Genomic DNA, 17001 nt, shown 5'->3' with positions numbered 1-17001 from the left:
AATCCATCATTCAGTGAGGCTGATTCAAAGGATGCTCAGGACTTCTTGGATATGTACCACTGACTCTTCGCACGACGGGTATTCTGGAGACTATTGGAGTCCCCTTTACTACTTTTCAGCTATCGGGGCTTGCCTTCAGATGGTGGGAGGCCTATAAGAGGAGCATGCCAGTTGGTGTAGCACCAATTTCATGGCATGAGTTTTCCATTCTCTTTTTGGAGAGGTTTGTGCCACCGACCCGCAGAGAGGAGTTGCGTATGTAGTTCGAGCAGCTACTCTAGGAGAGCATGTCTGTGACCCAATATGAGATGAGATTTTCAGAATTGGCTCATCACGCGATCTGGTTGGTTCCCACGAAGAGGGAGAGGATTAGGAGGTTCATTGATGGCCTCATCTATCAGTTGCATTTTGTTATAACTCAGGAGAATGCATCAGGTGCTAGGTTTGACGAGGTGGTTGATATCGCTCGACGGCTAGAGTTGCTCCACAACCAGGAGTGTAAGGAGATGGAGGCCAAGAGGCCTCATAGTTCGGGTGGTTTCAACGGTGTTTCTTCTGGGGGTCAGTCCCACCACAACAATGGTCGTCCTTATAGACCCGCTCAGATGGCTCGTCCAGCTCATCATGGTGCATTAGTTAACCACGATTCTTACAATGCTCGTTCGGGTGAGTCATCATTCAGTGCATTACCAGCACAGAGTTCTCACCATGTCTCGTCTGCTCAGGTTTCTACAGGCAGTTCCTCGGGTTATCAGGAGCAGTAGCTTCGTCAGAGGAGGGGTTGTTTCGAGTGGGAGGCCGATCAGGTGGTGGTCATGCTTAATTCTATGCTATTCCTGCCAGGCCATAGGCTGTTGCTTCGTATGCAGTGATCACAACTATTGTTTCATTATACCACAGGGATGCTTCCACATTATTTTACCCTGGTTCTACTTATTCCTATGTATCATCCTATTTTACTCACCTGTTCATATATCTAAACTGGTGGGCGATACTATTGTTGTGGACCATGTGTATCGGTCGTGTGTGGTGACTATTGGGGGAGTGGAGACTGGAGTCGATCTCTTATTTCTTAGTATGGTTGATTTCGATGTGATCTTGGGTATGGATTGGCTATCTCCATATCATGCTATTCTGAATTGTCACGCTAAGACCGTGATGTTGGCGATACCGGGGTTTCCAAGGATCGAGTGGAGAGGTTCTCTAGATTATGTTCCCAGCTGGGTGATTTCATATTTGAAGGCCCAACGAATGGTTGGGAAGGGGTGTCTGTCATATTTGGCATTCGTGAGGGATGTTGGGGTTGATACTCCTACTATTGATTATATCCTAGTAGTGCGCGACTTTCCGGATGTGTTTCCTGCAGACCTGCCGAGCATGCCACCCAATAGAGATATTGATTTTGGTATTGACTTGGTGTCGGGCACTCGACTCATTTCTATTCCTCCATACCATATGGCACCAGCAGAGGTGAAGGAGTTAAAAAAACAGCTTCAGGAGCTTCTTGATAAGGGATTTATTCGGCCTAGTGTGTTGCCTTAGGGTCCACTGGTTCTGTTTGTGAAGAAGAAGGATGGTACCGTGTGGATGTGTATTGACTATAGGCAGTTGAAGAAAGTTATAATCAAGAACAAGTATCCTTTATCGCGCATTGATGATCTATTTAACGAGCTTCAGGGAGCGAGGGTGTTCTCTAAGATTAATTTGAGGTCTGGGTATCACCAGTTGAAGATTTGAAACTCAGATATTCTGAAGATGGCATTCAGGACCCGCTATGGTCACTATGAGTTCCTTGTGATGTCTTTTGGACTGAACAACGCCCCAAAAACGTTCATGCATCTGATGAACAATGTATTTCAGCCATATCTTAATTCGTTTGTCATAGTATTCATTGATGATATCCCGGTGTACTCACATAGCCAGGAGGAGCATGACCAACATTTGAGGATTGTACTACAACGGCTGAGGGAGGAGAAACTTTATGCCAAGTTTCCCAAGTGTGAGTTTTGGCTTAGTTCGGTGGAGTTCTTGGGGCATGTGGTGTCCAGTGAGGGGATTAAGGTGGATCCAAATAAGATAGAAGCTGTTAAGAGTTGGCCCAGACCGTCTTCAGCTACTGAGATTCGGAGCTTTCTCGGCTTAGCTGGATATTATCGTCCCTTTGTGGAGGGTTTCTCGTCCATTGCAGCGCCTTTGACCAGGTTGACATAGAAGGGTGCTCCATTCAGGTGGTCAGATGAGTGTGAGAAGAGCTTTTAGAAGCTCAAGACTGCCTTGACCATAACTCCAGTTCTAGTTTTGCCTTTAGCGTTAGGTTCTTACACAGTGTATTGTGATGATTCTCGGATTGGTATTGGGTGTGTATTGATGCAGGGGGTAGAGTGATTGCTTATGCTTCGCGCCAGTTGAAGCCTCATGAGAAGAACTACCTTGTTCATGATTTGGAATTGGTAGCCATCGTTCATGCATTGAAGATTTGGATACATTATCTCTATGATGTGTCTTGTGAGGTATTTACGGATCATCAGAGTCTCCAGCACTTGTTCAAACGGAAGGATCTAAATTTCAGATAGTGGATATGGTTGGAGATTCTAAAGGACTATGATATTATCATTATGTATAATCCCGAGAAGGCCAATGTGGTGGTCGATGCATTGAGTCGAAAGGCAGTGAGTATGGGTAGCCTTGCATCCATTCCTGTTGGTGAGAGACCACATGCATAATATGTTCAGGCCTTGTCCAACCAGTTCATGAGACTAGATGTTTTGGAGCCCAGTCGGGTTCTAGCTTGTGTGGTTTCTCGGTCTTCCTTATATGATCGTATCAAAGAGCATCAGTATGATGATTCATTTACTCGTCCTTAAGGACACGGTTCAACACGGTGATGCCAAGGAGGTTACTATTGGAGATGATGGGGTGTTGCGGATGTAGGCTCAGATTTGTGTGCCCAATGTAGATGGGCTACATGAGTTTATTCTTGAGGAGGCCCACAATTCGCGGTATTACATTCATTCGGGTGGTGAAAGATGTATCAGGACTTGAGACAACACTATTAGTGGAGGAGGATGAAGAAAGACATAGTGGAGTTTGTAGCTAGGTGCCTAAATTGTCAGTAGGTGAAATATGAGCATCAGAGACGGGGCAGATTGCTTCAGCGACTTGAGACTCCGGAGTGGAAATGAGAGCGTATCACCATGGATTTCATAGTTGGGCTCCCACAGACTTCGAGGAAGTTTGATGCTATGTGGGTGATTGTGGATCGGTTGACCAAGTCCGCGCATTTCATTCCAGTTGGGACTACTTATTCTTCGGAGCGGTTGGCTGAGACCTACATCCACGAGATTGTTCGCCTTCACGGTGTGCCGATGTCCATCTTTTTAGATCGGGGCGCGCAATTTACATTTTAGTTTTGGAGAGCAGTGCAGCGAGAGTTAGGCACACAGGTTGAGTTGAGTACAGCATTCCACCCTCAGACGGATGGACAGTCTGAGCACACTATTCAGATATTGGAGGATATGCTATGCACTTGTGTCATAGATTTTGGGGGTCCTTGGGATCAGTTTCTGCCACTTGTCGAGTTTGCCTACAACAACAGTTACTAATCGAGAATTCAAATGGCTTCGTATGAGGCTTTGTATGGGAGACGGTGTTGGTCTTTGGTGGGTTGGTTTGAGACGGGTGAGGCTAGGCTATTGGGTACTGACTTGGTTCATGAAGCTTTGGATAAGATTAAATTGATTCAGGATCGGCTTCGCATGACGCAGTCTAGACAGAAGAGTTATACCAATCGAAAGGTTTGCGATGTTGCTTACCTGGTGGGGGAGAAGGAACTCCTCAGAGTTTTGCCCATGAAGGGGGTTATGAGGTTCAGGAAGAAGGGCAATATAATCCCTCGATACATTGGCCCATTTTATGTGCTTAAGAGTATTGGAGAGGTGGATTACAAGCTTGCCTTGCCGCCTAGTCTGTCTAGTGTTCATCCAGTGTTTCATGTTTCCATGCTCCAGAAGTATGTCGGTGATCCGTCTCATGTTTTGGACTTCAGCACGGTTCAGGTGGATGGTGATTTGACTTATGATATGGAGTCAGTGGTCATTCTAGATCGCCAGGTTCTAAAGTTGAGGTCAAAGAACATAACTTCATTGAAGGTGCAGTGGAGAGGTCAGCCAGGCGAGGAGGCTATTTGGGAGACCGAACGGGAGATGCGAAACAGATATCCACGCCTATTTGAGACTCCAGGTATGAATCTAGACCCGTTCGAGGATGAACTTTTGTTTAAGAGGTGGAGGATGTAACGACCCGGCCGGTCATTTTGAGTGTTATAGCCACGTTCCCCCATTTACTATTTATTATTTGCTCAATTTTTGTTATGTGACTTGTTGGGATAGTTAGTTTGGTTCCATAGATGTTTCAAAATGAGTTGGGACACTTAGTTCCAAGGTTGGAATCCTATATAGAAAGAGTTGACTGGATGTTAACTTATGTGTAAATGACTCAGGAATGGAGTTTTGATGGTTCTGATAGCTCCGTAGGGTGATTTTGGACTTAGGAGTGTGTTCAGATAGTGATTTGGAGGTCCGTAGTGGAATTTGACTTGAAATGGCGAATGTTGGAAAATTAGAAGTTTGGGAAGTCGAGAAGTTTGATCGAGAGTTGACTTTGGGGTTGCCGAGTTTGTATTTTGGTTTTGGAAGATGGAATAGGTCCGTTGTGTCATTTATGTCTTGTGTGCAAAATTTGAGGTTAATCAGAGTTGATTTGATAGGTTTCGGCATCGATTGTAGAATTTGGAATTTCTTAGTTTTTGTTAGGCTTGAATTGTGGTGCGATTCGTGTTTTTGATGTTCTTTGAGGTAATTTGAGGCCTCGACTATGTTCGTATCCTATTGTAGAACTTGTTGGTATATTTAGTTGAGGTCCTGAGGCCTCGGGTGGATTTCGGATGGTTAATGGATCGAATTTGAAACTTAAGGCATGGCTGGGCAGACCTGGATTGGTGTGATTGCACCTGCGAAGGTCATGGTCGCAGGTGCGAGGCTGCAGGTGCGTGGATAGCATCACAGAAGCGGCCTGGAAAGAAGTGTGCAGAGATCGTAAGTGTGATGGTTTTGTCTGCACCTGCGAGGTCGCAAATGCAGAGAAAGGGTCGCAGGTGCGAGGTCTGGGAGTGAGCCTGGGGAGAGCAGGTGCCGAGCGTGTTCTGTAGATGCGGACTCGCATCTACGCACGTTTGATCGTAGATGCGGAAGTGGGCTGGAATAGGTAGATCGCAAAAGCGATGGAAATCTTTGCAAAAGCGGAACCGCAAGTGCGGTTAAATGATCCGCAGAAGCGAGAACCTCTGGGCAGTGTATATTAATGTAAGGTTTCGAGGTTTTATCAATTTTTGGACTTTGCAAACTCGGATTAAGGCAATTTTTGAGGGGGATTTTGATGTGTTTCTTGAGGTAAGTGACTCATGATCATTTTTATGCATAATATTGTTTACCTATTGAATTTCCCACTTTTGGGTGCGCACATGCGTGGGGATGAGCCCATATGTGGGCACCAGGGCTATATATTCATATTCGGGTTGTGCTCGGGCTCTTATAAGCCTAGAATTGACTGTTAAGCTTTAAGCTATGATATCTCACATGTTGTAACCGTTTATGTGATCTATTTGAGCCATGCTGAGACTACTTAGAGGTTTAACCCCTCAACGATCTTGTTAAATGCGTTTAAGTGTTGAAATTGTCGATTTGAGCTGCGATAGCACACTTTGCACATGCCTACACTTTAAAATATCATTTATACCAGTCCAAGGACATGAGAATCTTATTTCATTCATCATATACATGTATACTTGCTTTATTTCTTCTGTATGATATGTTTGGACTGGAAATCTATGACTATGCGAGGTAGATTACGTTATTGGCACGTGAGTATCTGTGCATGTCCTATTGTTAGCACGCGAGTTGTCTGTGCAGATTCATATATTGATATTATTGGCATGTGAGTTGTCCGTGCAAATCCATATATTGATAATATTGACACGTGAGTTGTCCGTGTCGCACGTGAGATGTCCGTGCAGGTCCTGTTATTAGTACATGAGTTATCCGTGTAGTGTGTGGAATTTGTATTTTCTTGATCATTTATGTGATTTACTTGTTTTCTTTCTCTACATTCCATAATACTGTCTGAGCAGGGTATTTGAGAAATTGTGCACATGCACACACGGATATTGTTCTCACGAAGCTTGATGAGTTAGTTTTAAATATTATGTTGTGCGGGTTTAAAAAGGCAGAATTACACCGGAGTAACTAGTATCCTCACTAATTTAAGCTTCTCTTACCTTGCCTTGTTTATTTACGATACTTATTGAGTTGGTTGTACTCACGCTACACCATGTACTTTGTGTGCAGATCCAAGTGTTTCCGGGCATGGCGGTTGTTGATCTTGGATTTTCAGTCATTTTTCGGAGATTTTACGAGGTAGCTGCCTCGACATCCACTGACCTTGACTCTCCTCCCCTATCTCTCAGTTTTACTTATTCCGTTCTACTTTCTTAGACAATGTATCAGACTATTTTATTGTATAGATGCTCATGTACTCAGTGACACCTGAGTTTTGGGCAATTTAGTATTGAGTTGTGGCGTTTTCATCTAGTTTTATGAGATTTTTACTTACTTAAACCTATTTCAGTATATTTTGAATTTAGAAATGTTAGTATGTGTGAGTTGTTGGCTTGAATAGTATCATGATAGGTGCCATCACGACATATTGATTTTTGGGTCATGATAAGACCAATTATGCATCATTTTGGTTCCGAACTCCTGGGTATATACGTAGACAAACCTTAGACTTTAATGACGCATTTAAAAGCCGTGCGAGTCTAGGCCCAAAGCAGATAATATCAGTAGTGGGATGAGCTATTACATATGGTATCAGAGCCGAATCTAAACCTCAGCAAGGATGCTGGGTCCCAAGGGGGTAAATGTGATGCCCATGAAGGAGGGCGGGTCAGGCAGGACCGGCAAGCTTCTGAAGAAGGAGTGCACATGTCACCTTAGGCAAATCCCACATCGGAATGGGAGAGGAAAATGAAGAGCTTTATAAGGCATGGCACAAGTTCACATGGCACGCGCATATTTGGGGCTCGAGGTGGCGTAGCGCAAAAAGACAATTTCGTGTGGGCCTAGGCCCGAAGTGGACAATACGTGCCATGAGCTTGGGTCGTGAAAAATATGGTATCAGAGCCATTCCACATGCACTCTTGAATGGTGGTGAGGAAAACCTCAGCACACTGAGTCCCTAAGAGGGGGTATATGTGACAACCTAGGCAAATCCCATATCGACAAAATACGGGAGAATTACTGGGTATATAAGTATACATGCCTTAGACTCTAGTGACATTTTTTAAAGTCACGTAGGCCTAAGCCTAAAGCAAATAATATCACTAGTGGGCTGGGCTATTACATATGCCTATGTTGAAACTTTTTAAAACTAGGTTAAATATCTAATCCTGCCACCCGCAATCGTAAGCTTAACAAATGTGCCATGACTAGTAAACCTCTTTGAAAGCTTTTCTTGTGTGTAAAATTCAAGTTGAAATTTACCCTGAACCTTCTCCGACTTTATTTTTTCTTTGTGCTTTTTATTTCCCTTTATCCTGTTTGTTTCCCTTTTCGGCTACCTCTATTTTTCTATTTGTCATTTTATTATTTTTATATTTTTATTTTCTATAATCTATTAATTTGTATGCGGTCTTTAGTAAGAACACTCTAAAAAAGAGACTCCAAAATTTTAAAATTGCATAAAATAAGCATTCTCTTAATCTCAAATCTATGAGTTTTCTTCTTTTTGTATTATATCATAAAAATTTGTGTATTCTATGGTTATTAAATTTAATTAAAATCTCTTTACTATTATCTTATGATGAAAATTTTATAAGCATTGCTTAGAAAAAATGAGATTTATGATTTTAATTGAAGCAGGCGCTATCAGATGCTTCAAATAATGCAAAGAGGCGCGATCCAATTCCTCCCGTTGTTCCTGCATATCAAACAATGCAGAGAGTCGACAACAACACTCCCACGGGTAAAGTTGGCTCCAATGGGGCTGGGGAGAGCAGATCAGGTCTTAACAACGAGAATGATTCATTCAAAGATGAGCTTTTATGGTTCATGAGGGAAGTAAATACCCGCATGGATCCAATCCCGGGCGCACCACCTGTATTGAAAGGCCCAAACTCGAAGAAGTATGTTCAATTACCGTACAAGCCAAGTGCGGCACCAGAACTAATCCCGAAGCGTTTCAAAATGCCTGAAGTTCCAAAGTATGACGGAACTTCAGACCCACAGGAATATATTACCACCTACACAACAACGGTGAAAGGGAATGATCTAGCTCCTCACAAAATTTGATCTGTGTTGCTAAACAAATTCGGCGAAAATCTCAAGAGGGGAGCCCTAACGTGGTATTCATTACTGCCCGAGCATTACATAGATTCATTTGAGATGCTCACGGATTCTTTCATTAAAGCTCATGCCGGGGCCAGAAAAGTGCAAGCCCAGAAGGCTGACATATTCGGAATCGCACAAAGGGAATCAGAATTATTATGAGAGTTTGTTACCCGATTCCAGAAAGAAAGAATGTTGCTCCTGGCTATCCCGGATGAGTGGGCAGCCGAAGTATTCACCAAAGGATTGAATCCGAGAAGTTCAGACACTTCCCAGAAGCTGAAGGAGAGTCTGCTTGAGTTTCAAGAAACAACCCGGGCAGATGTTCACAATCGGTACGAGTCGAAGATATGGATCGAAGATGACCAGGTCAATTCTACATCATCGGGCAAAGGACGGGAGAAGAATATAGAAAAATCATAGGATGACTACGACGCAGATATGCGGACTTCGAGGGGTCAGTTTTTCCCCTACGAGCGTACCGAAGGCCATGGCAGAAATTTCCGAGCAGCAAACAAGTTCACCGTTGACGGAAGGACTGATCATGGTCGAAATAATAGATTACATCAAGATAAACAAATGTCGGGGTCTCAAGATCTTTCTTACCCCAGGTTATCAGAATATAACTTCAACGTCAGTGTAGTCGAACTGGTGTCAGCCATGAGGAAAATTAAAGAAGCACGATTCCCAAGACATATGAGGTCTGATTCCAGCCAGAGGGATCCCAATTTATGGTGTGAATACCACGGGATGAACGATCACCGGACATGGGACTGCCGACATCTTCGGGAGGAGGTGGAAACGCTATTGAAGAATTGTCATCTCTGGGAATTCTTGAGTGATCGAGCTAAGAACAATTACGGTCACAATAGAAACAACGCAGAATCCTCGAAAATAGGAGAAGAAACCCCACGCTGAACGATCAGCATGATCTTTGGTGGGGAACGATATTGACGGGGCCACCTTTTCGGCAGCAAAGAAGACTAAAGTATCGATAACTCACAGCAAAAGACTCCGGGAGGACGATATCACTTTCACGGAGGAAGACACAGACTGATTCTTGTTACCACACAACGCTGCACTAATAATCTCTTTAAATGTGTTAGATTTTAAAATTAAACTTGTTCTAGTGGATCCAGGAAGTTCAGCTAATATCATACAATTGAGAGTATTGGAACAAGCTAAACTCACCGAAAGCATTATTCCGATGACAAAAATCCTCACTGGATTCAACCTTGCGAGCGTGACGACCCGGGGAGAGATCTTGCTGCTCACGAATGCTGAAGGAGTAATAAAAACAACTCTCTTCGAAGTAGTGGATGGTGATATGTGATACAACATCATCTTAGGAAGGCCATGGTTACATGAGATGAAAGTTGTACCTTCGACATATCACATATTGCTGAAGTTTCTGACGCTCGAAGGAATCAAGCAGATAAGAGGTGACCAACCGGCAACGACGGAGATGAATGTAATCTCAGTTTCCAGTAGCAAAGGGAAGGAGCGCACGACATAGCAATTACAGGAACCGACGCCTACTCCCGAGTTAGAAGAGGTTATTCCAGGGGCAGAATCGTCAGAACAATATCAGGTGCCGAGATATTTCCAAGTTCCGGAAGAAACGGATGCAATGAAATCCACGGTAGAGAAATTAGAGCAAGTGTCATTGTTCGAAGAATTCTTAGAAAGGAAATTTCACTTGGGAACAAGACTGCACCCCGAGCTCAGGTCTGGTTTTATTGAATTCCTTAAAATTAATGCTAATTATTTTGCATGGTCGCATGAGGATATGACAGGTATCCCAACGAAAATAGTCATGCACAAGCTGAGTTTGGACCCCAACGTACCACCGGTACGACAAAATAAGTGACCTATTACCGAGGCCAGGAATAATTTCGTCAAAGAAGAGGTAACCCTCTTGCTTAAAATCGGTTCGGTTAGAGAGGTAAGATGTCCATACTGGCTAACCAATATAGTAGTAGTTCCTAAGAAGAACAATAAATTTCATATGTGTGTAGACTATAAAGATCTTAATAAGGCGTACCCGAAAGATTCGTTTCCACTACTGAATATTGATCAAATGATTGATGCTACGACCGGGCATGAGTTGATGAGTTTCCTTGATGCTTATTCCGGGTACAACCAAATTAAGATGAACCCGGAAGATCAGGAAAAGACTTCATTTATAACAAATTTCGGTACATATTGTTACAATGTAATACCCTTCGGGTTGAAAAACACCAGAGCCACTTATTAACGGCTAGTAAATAAGATGTTTGAAAAGCAAATAGGAAAGACCATGGAAGTTTATATAGACGATATGCTCGTTAATTCTTTGAATGCAGGTGACCACCTTAAGCATTTGCAAGAAACATTCGATATCCTGAGAAAGCATAACATGAAACTTAACCCCGAAAAGTGCGCGTTCAGGGTTAGTTCTGATAAGTTCTTGGGGTTTCTGGTCTCACAAAGGGGAATTGAGGTAAACCCCGACAAAATCAAGGCCATAGACAATATCCTGGATCAATTATCAAACATGAAGGAAGTTCAAAAACTCACAGGAAGGTTAGCGGCTTGAGCAGGTTCATTTTCCGATCGTCGGAAAAGTGTCATCGCTTCTTTACATTACTCAAAAAGAAGAACAATTTTGAATGGACGCCGGAATGCCAGCATGGTTTGAGGGATCTGAAAAAGTACTTATCAATCCCTCCATTGCTCTCGAAACCAAAAGAAGGCGAAACATTGCTAGTCTACCTCGCAGTTTCAGAAGTTGCGGTAAGTGCGGTTTTAGTCCGGAAGGATGAAGGTACGCAATTTCCTATTTATTACGTTAGCAAAATTTTAACGGGAGCAGAAACTCGCTACCCACATTTGGAAAAACTGGCCTTGGCTCTTGTAGTCATCGCTCGAAAGCTGAGGCCTTATTTTCAATGCCACCTAATAGCTGTGGTGACTACTTTCCCTTTGCGGAACATCCTTCATAAACTCGAACTCTTGGGCAGATTGGTGAAATGATCTGTTAAAATGAGTGAATTTGACATAGAATATAAACCGAGGACTGCAATTAAGTCACAAGTCTTGGCTGACTTTGTGGCCGATTTTAGTCTGGGACTGCTACCTTTGGCAACCAAGGAGGCAGTCATGGTGTCGCAATCGACATCATGGGTTTGGACCTTATTTATAGATAGAGCCTCGAACGTAAAAGGGCCCGGGCTCGGAATAGTTTTAATCATGCCTTCGGGGGAAATCTTAAGGCAAGCTATAAGAACAATTAATTTAACTAACAGTGAAGTAGAGTATGAAGCCTTGGTTGCAGGGCTCGAATTGGCCCGAGGACTTGACTCCGAGGTTATCAAAATCAAATATGACTCACAGCTGGTGGTAGATCAAGTTTACAGGATCTTTGATACCAAAGAAGAAAGTATGCAGCAATACGTGATAAAGGTTCAGGATCTTTTGGCACAATTTCGTGAGTGGTCAATCACTCATATACCGAGAGAGGATAATGCAGAAGCAGATGCATTAGTAAACTTAGGTTCATCGACGGAAATAAAGGGATCAGAGTCCGAAATGGTGGTACAACTAATGAGTTCAGTCCTTGATACTGATGGTTACTATGAAGTAAATTCGACTAGTCTGGTCTAGGACTAGAGAAACGAAATAATCAACTACCTCGAGCACGGAAAGTTGCCCGACGATCCCAAAGCGTCACGAGCGTTACGCACCAAAGCTGCACGTTATACCTTCAGGAAAGGCCAATTGTATAGAAAATCTTTCCAAGGCCCGCTGGCCCGGTGTTTAGGAGCATCAGAAGATGACTATGTCATGAGAGAAATCCACGAAGGGATATGCGGCAATCACTCAGGCCCAGAGTCTTTGGCGCTGAAATTGGTACGGGCAGAATATTATTGGCCTCACATGGAACAAGACGCTAAAGATTTCATACGAAAATGTGATAAGTGCCAACACTACGCATCACTAGTACATCCACCGGCAGATCCCTTACATTCGATTATGTCCCCGTGGCCATTCATGAAATGGGGGATGGACATCGTCGGACCGCTGCCACCGGCTCCCAGAAAGGTAAGACTTCTTTTAATTTTGACTGATTATTTTTCTAAATTGGTGGAAGCAGGTTCTTATCAGAAGATCGGAGAATGCGAAGTTGTCGATTTCCTGTGGGAAAAATATTATTTGCAGTTTTGGAATACCAAAAGAGATAGCATGCGACAATGGGCCACAATTTATCGGTGCAAAAATTACAAAGTTCTTCGAAGACCTAAAAATAAAAGGAATCACATCCTCGCATTATCATCCGACTGCAAACGGTCAAGCGGAGTCAACGAAAAAAGTGATCATTCAAAACCTCAAGAAAAGGTTAGAAGCAACAAAAGGCAAATGGCCCAAAGAGTTGCCCGGAGTTCTATGGGCCTACCGAACAACGACCAAATCAAGTACATGAGAAACTCCTTTTTCTCACGTGTATGGTGCTGAAGCCCTAATCCCGGTTGAAGTGGGCGAACCCACTTTTTAAACCTACATTCGATGTCCCACCAGGAAGTTAAGTTTGCTACCAAGCAGAGGTTACCCGACCGTTCATGAGCACAAACCGTTGGAGGACTGTTAGGTATTCTTTCCTTGATAGCATAGATTCATAAGAGGAAACAAGATATGTTGTCGAGTGAAGGATTACCTAGAAATTCATTGGTGGAACCTTCGAAGATACAAGACTTCCAGTGTTTCAATTTACGTTCTTCGCATTCAAACACTGGGGGGAAGGAATAATACGAGGATATGACAACAATGACTGCCACGTCAACCATGAACGAAAATCCAGAAAAAAATGCATCATCGGGACCGGGGACTGCGCAACCAGCCCCGTTGAAAAAAGTTGTACAAGATAGCCACAAGTAATGACAATTTCTTTTCTGCATAACAAAATACTTATGTAATTTCTGAAAATAGAAGGAATAAAATGAAATTCTTTTGCTTTTATCGTGTTTCTTGTCTTGACGATGAGCTGATTTTGTCATTTGAAAGTTAAACAGGTACTTCAAATATTAGTGCCGTAATGAACATGAGACATCCTCTTCAAGAGCACCGTAAACATAAGAGGGCCTCTCTTATAAAAACCCTCACATTAAAGGGTTGGTTCTGGAAGAATTAATGCTCGGAATCCAAAATGCCATCGAGGAAAAATACACTCGAAGTCGCACATGAAAAGGACGTAAAAAGCAAACTTGCACAAAAATTCATAAAAACCCTCACGTAAAAGGGATAATACTCGGAACCAAAATGCTTCGAAGAAAAAGCATCCGAGACTACACATAATAAAGCGTGAATTGAACAACATGCGCGGAATGCTTGAGTAAATGCAAAAGTTAAAAGCTTGCATGGATATTCAAACGAAAGTAAGACTTAAACGATATTTGAACAAAAAGTATGTCTTTATTCACACGAACGGGCCAAAACGTTACAAGTACAAAATGAGAAAAGAAAGGAAAAGCTAAACTACAGTGCCCCCGGGACCAAGAGGAAGAGAAATATTCGCATTGCTGGGAATAGTAGGTAGTTCCGCCAATGGATCAATGCTTTCCCCAGTTTGGTCTTCGGCCTCATCGCCTTCCGATCCTTCCTCAGTTTCCGAAAACTCGAAACCAAAATCAAAAAAACCTGGAGCATCAGACTACGCCGGGAGTCCATTTTTTGCAGCCAACTCAAGCTCTCGGCCTTAGCAATTTCGGCATCAACGTCAATAATACCAGCTTTGGCCTCTTCCAAGATTTTTCTCCTCATGCTATACATGGAATATATTTTTTCAACAATGAGGGAAGCCGCTCGGCGCTTAAGTTTTTTTTTGAGTTGAGTGACTTCGGCGGAAAGGTTTTCCCGGGCGGATCTAGCAGATTGGAGGCTGACGTTGAGCTCACGGACAGTTGAACTAAAAAGCTTATTATGCTCGGTAGTTTTCCTGTACTTCTCTTCTAGCTGGGCATGTTTCGCCTCCACAGCAGCAAGCTCTTCACTTTTGGAGTTCAAGGCTGCTTCCAAGTTAATCACTCTTTCAGCGGAGGTAGCCTCTCGGTCGGTTGCAGCAAGAACGACGTTCTGGACTTCTGCCTATTTGGCCCTGGCCTCATCAAATCTAGCCCTCAGCGGCCCAATTTCTTGGCTAAGGGTTACCACTTCTTGATCACTTGCTGCATACGAGCCTCCAAAACAACGGCCTCAGCAACTCTGGTTTCCAGTTTCGAGAGGCGAAGAACAGTCTGGTTCCGTTCCGCCAAAAGCTGATCCCGTTCAGAAGTAAGTTCTTCATTCTCATGAATCAACCTTTGAAGGCCCTCAGAAGCAAGAAAGTTGGCCTATAAAATAAGAAGAGGTAAAATTTAGAATACATCGTTCAAAGTAGAAGAAATAATAGAGGAAGGAAGGAACATGCCGCTGCGGCGTTTTGCATAGCATTTTTCAACAAACACTCTCCCGAGAGTGTTAGAATCTTTTTCCAGTATTTTTCTAGCTTTAGGTAATTAGCAAGCTCCACCGGCCGCGATAGCAGGTTGCACCCTGTAGAGACCGAAAGAGTGAAGTTCCTCCTCTTTTGTGGATCTTCAGAAGGAGCAGCATAATTTTTCCCCAAGTTCCGATGAAATGGGGACTGTGGAAGAGGAACACCTTTCTCATGATCAGGTGCGGCCGATGGAGATGGTGTAGTAACTGTTGGTGGAAGAGTAGACGAAGATAGAAATGATGTAACAATTGCTGGTGTTGGTGAAGGTGGAGATGAAGCTGATGGAATTGAAGAGTGAGAAGCAGCTGCATCAAATGCAATGCTGGTTATTTGATGCTCGCCAACCAAAGACGGCAAGGACCTGGTACTCAGCCCCGCAACACCGGTTGCAGCAAATGGGGCCCGAAAATGGGAGTTGGCACATTCTACCAAATCAGATTCTCCCCAAAGTGCCGAGACATAGTCTTCAGTTGGTGTAACTATCTCAACAGGATGATGAAGATCATCACCTTCTGTGTAAAGAAGCTCCATCATCAACATCTTCTTCATCATCATCAATCATCACAGTGTCTATGACTGGCCCAGAAGGAGGACCAGTCATCATCGCCACCGGAGATGATTCGGGGGCATCAACCTTTGCCCTTTTATTCTTTTCCCCAGCCGCGGAGGATCATCTTTTCTTTGTTTGTTTATCCTCCGGCCGGGGACTCCGTAAAGAAATATTTGCACCCGAAACAAGCTCGGAGATACCTATTCGAGTAAGTGCTTCCTCAAGCAGCCTCGCTGTATCAGCAGGATCAGCCAGAACGTCTTCCTCGGGGACATCAACAGAACCCACAGGTAGACCTAATTCCATGAACAAAGTCAGAAGGGTTCAACGAAATTCTTCATATATAAAAATGGAAGCAAGGTAAATTAGAGTTACCATGATTTTTGGCCTTCCACCCGAATTTAAGGGCTAGTTCTTTCCACGAATGAGTTTCGGGCGTTGTGACCTCCAAAATCTTCTTAACCCATCAGTTCAAACCTTCCACCATTGGTGGGAGCCATCGAGTTGCTAAAACATGCGAAGGGTGAAGAGATGATATGGCCATAGAAGAATATATAGTAAGAGGAATATTATACAAAGAACTTACGAGAGCGGTTCCAAGCAACCGGAAACGATGAAGCCGTTGTCGGAATGATGTCGTTCGTGGCAACTACAACGAACCGTTCCATCTACCCACGGTCGTTGTCATCCTCCATTCTAGATAACAAAGCATGGTGGCCACGCTTGCAAAGGTTTATCATTCTCCCGAAGATTTTGGGGGAATAGAGATCCATCACATGAGCTAAGGTTAGCTCCTCCCCAGTTTCTTGGCACAAGTGTCGGAGGCAGGCGATCGTCCTCCACACTGAAGGACTTATCTGTTTCAAACATACCTGGTAGCGAAGTCAAAACTCCGCAATCACGGAATCAAGCTCTCCGTTTAAAGAAAGCGCACCCAAAGTAAAGGGATACGTGAAAAATTATGTAAAACCTTCCTTGGGAAGGGTCACTCGCTCTGATAGGTCAGGAGCGATAATTTCCAATTCATTGCAGTGGTAGTCCTCCTTCATAGTAAGAATACTGGAAGGACAAATGGAAGAAGAGTACCTACTAACAGCCCATGTACGAGGGTTAGCAGTAGAAAATTTTTCTTCAAAATCCTTCAAAGTACTAAGCCTTCTTGGGATGATGGAATCCACTGTTGGAGGAACGGAATCCTCGATTTTGTTCTTATTCTTTGTAGAACCACCACGTTTGGAGGAAGAAGCCATTGGAAAGGAAGAAGGTAAAGAGTCTGTGTTTGAAGTAAATTAGAAAAAGGATGAAAAACAAGGATGCAAATTAGAAGCTCAAGCAATTGTGAAACGCAAAGGAAAAGAAAGTTGTGTATAAGTAAAATTTTGGCGGCTAAATTCATGGCCATGATTACCTCGATAATCGGCAAAAGTTGTGCTGAATCATGGGATAACGCGTGTTCGGGACATTAAATGCGGAGAGACGTGCGTCTAATCAACTGTTAGAGA

The 17001-nt window shown here is 43.4% G+C and overlaps 1 protein-coding gene across 1 annotated transcript; it reads left to right on the top strand.

Moving 5' to 3' along the window:
- The first annotated feature begins 287 nt into the window (after positions 1 to 287).
- On the top strand, positions 288 to 764 carry LOC138908389 (uncharacterized). Its single transcript, XM_070199051.1, has one exon. The coding sequence runs from the start codon at positions 288 to 290 to the stop codon at positions 762 to 764; it is 477 nt and encodes a 158-aa protein (XP_070055152.1).
- Positions 765 to 17001: the final 16237 nt, after the last annotated feature.

This window comes from Nicotiana tomentosiformis, chromosome 3 (assembly GCF_000390325.3).
Source record: "Nicotiana tomentosiformis chromosome 3, ASM39032v3, whole genome shotgun sequence".
NCBI lineage: Eukaryota > Viridiplantae > Streptophyta > Magnoliopsida > Solanales > Solanaceae > Nicotiana > Nicotiana tomentosiformis.
The sequence above is the reverse complement of the archived record's forward strand: the minus strand, read 5'-3'. Positions and strand labels throughout refer to the sequence as shown.

Coding starts and splice junctions, on each gene's coding strand:
- LOC138908389 (XM_070199051.1), top strand. CDS start 288: ATGTCTGTGACCCAATATGAGATGAGATTTTCAGAATTGGCTCATCAC.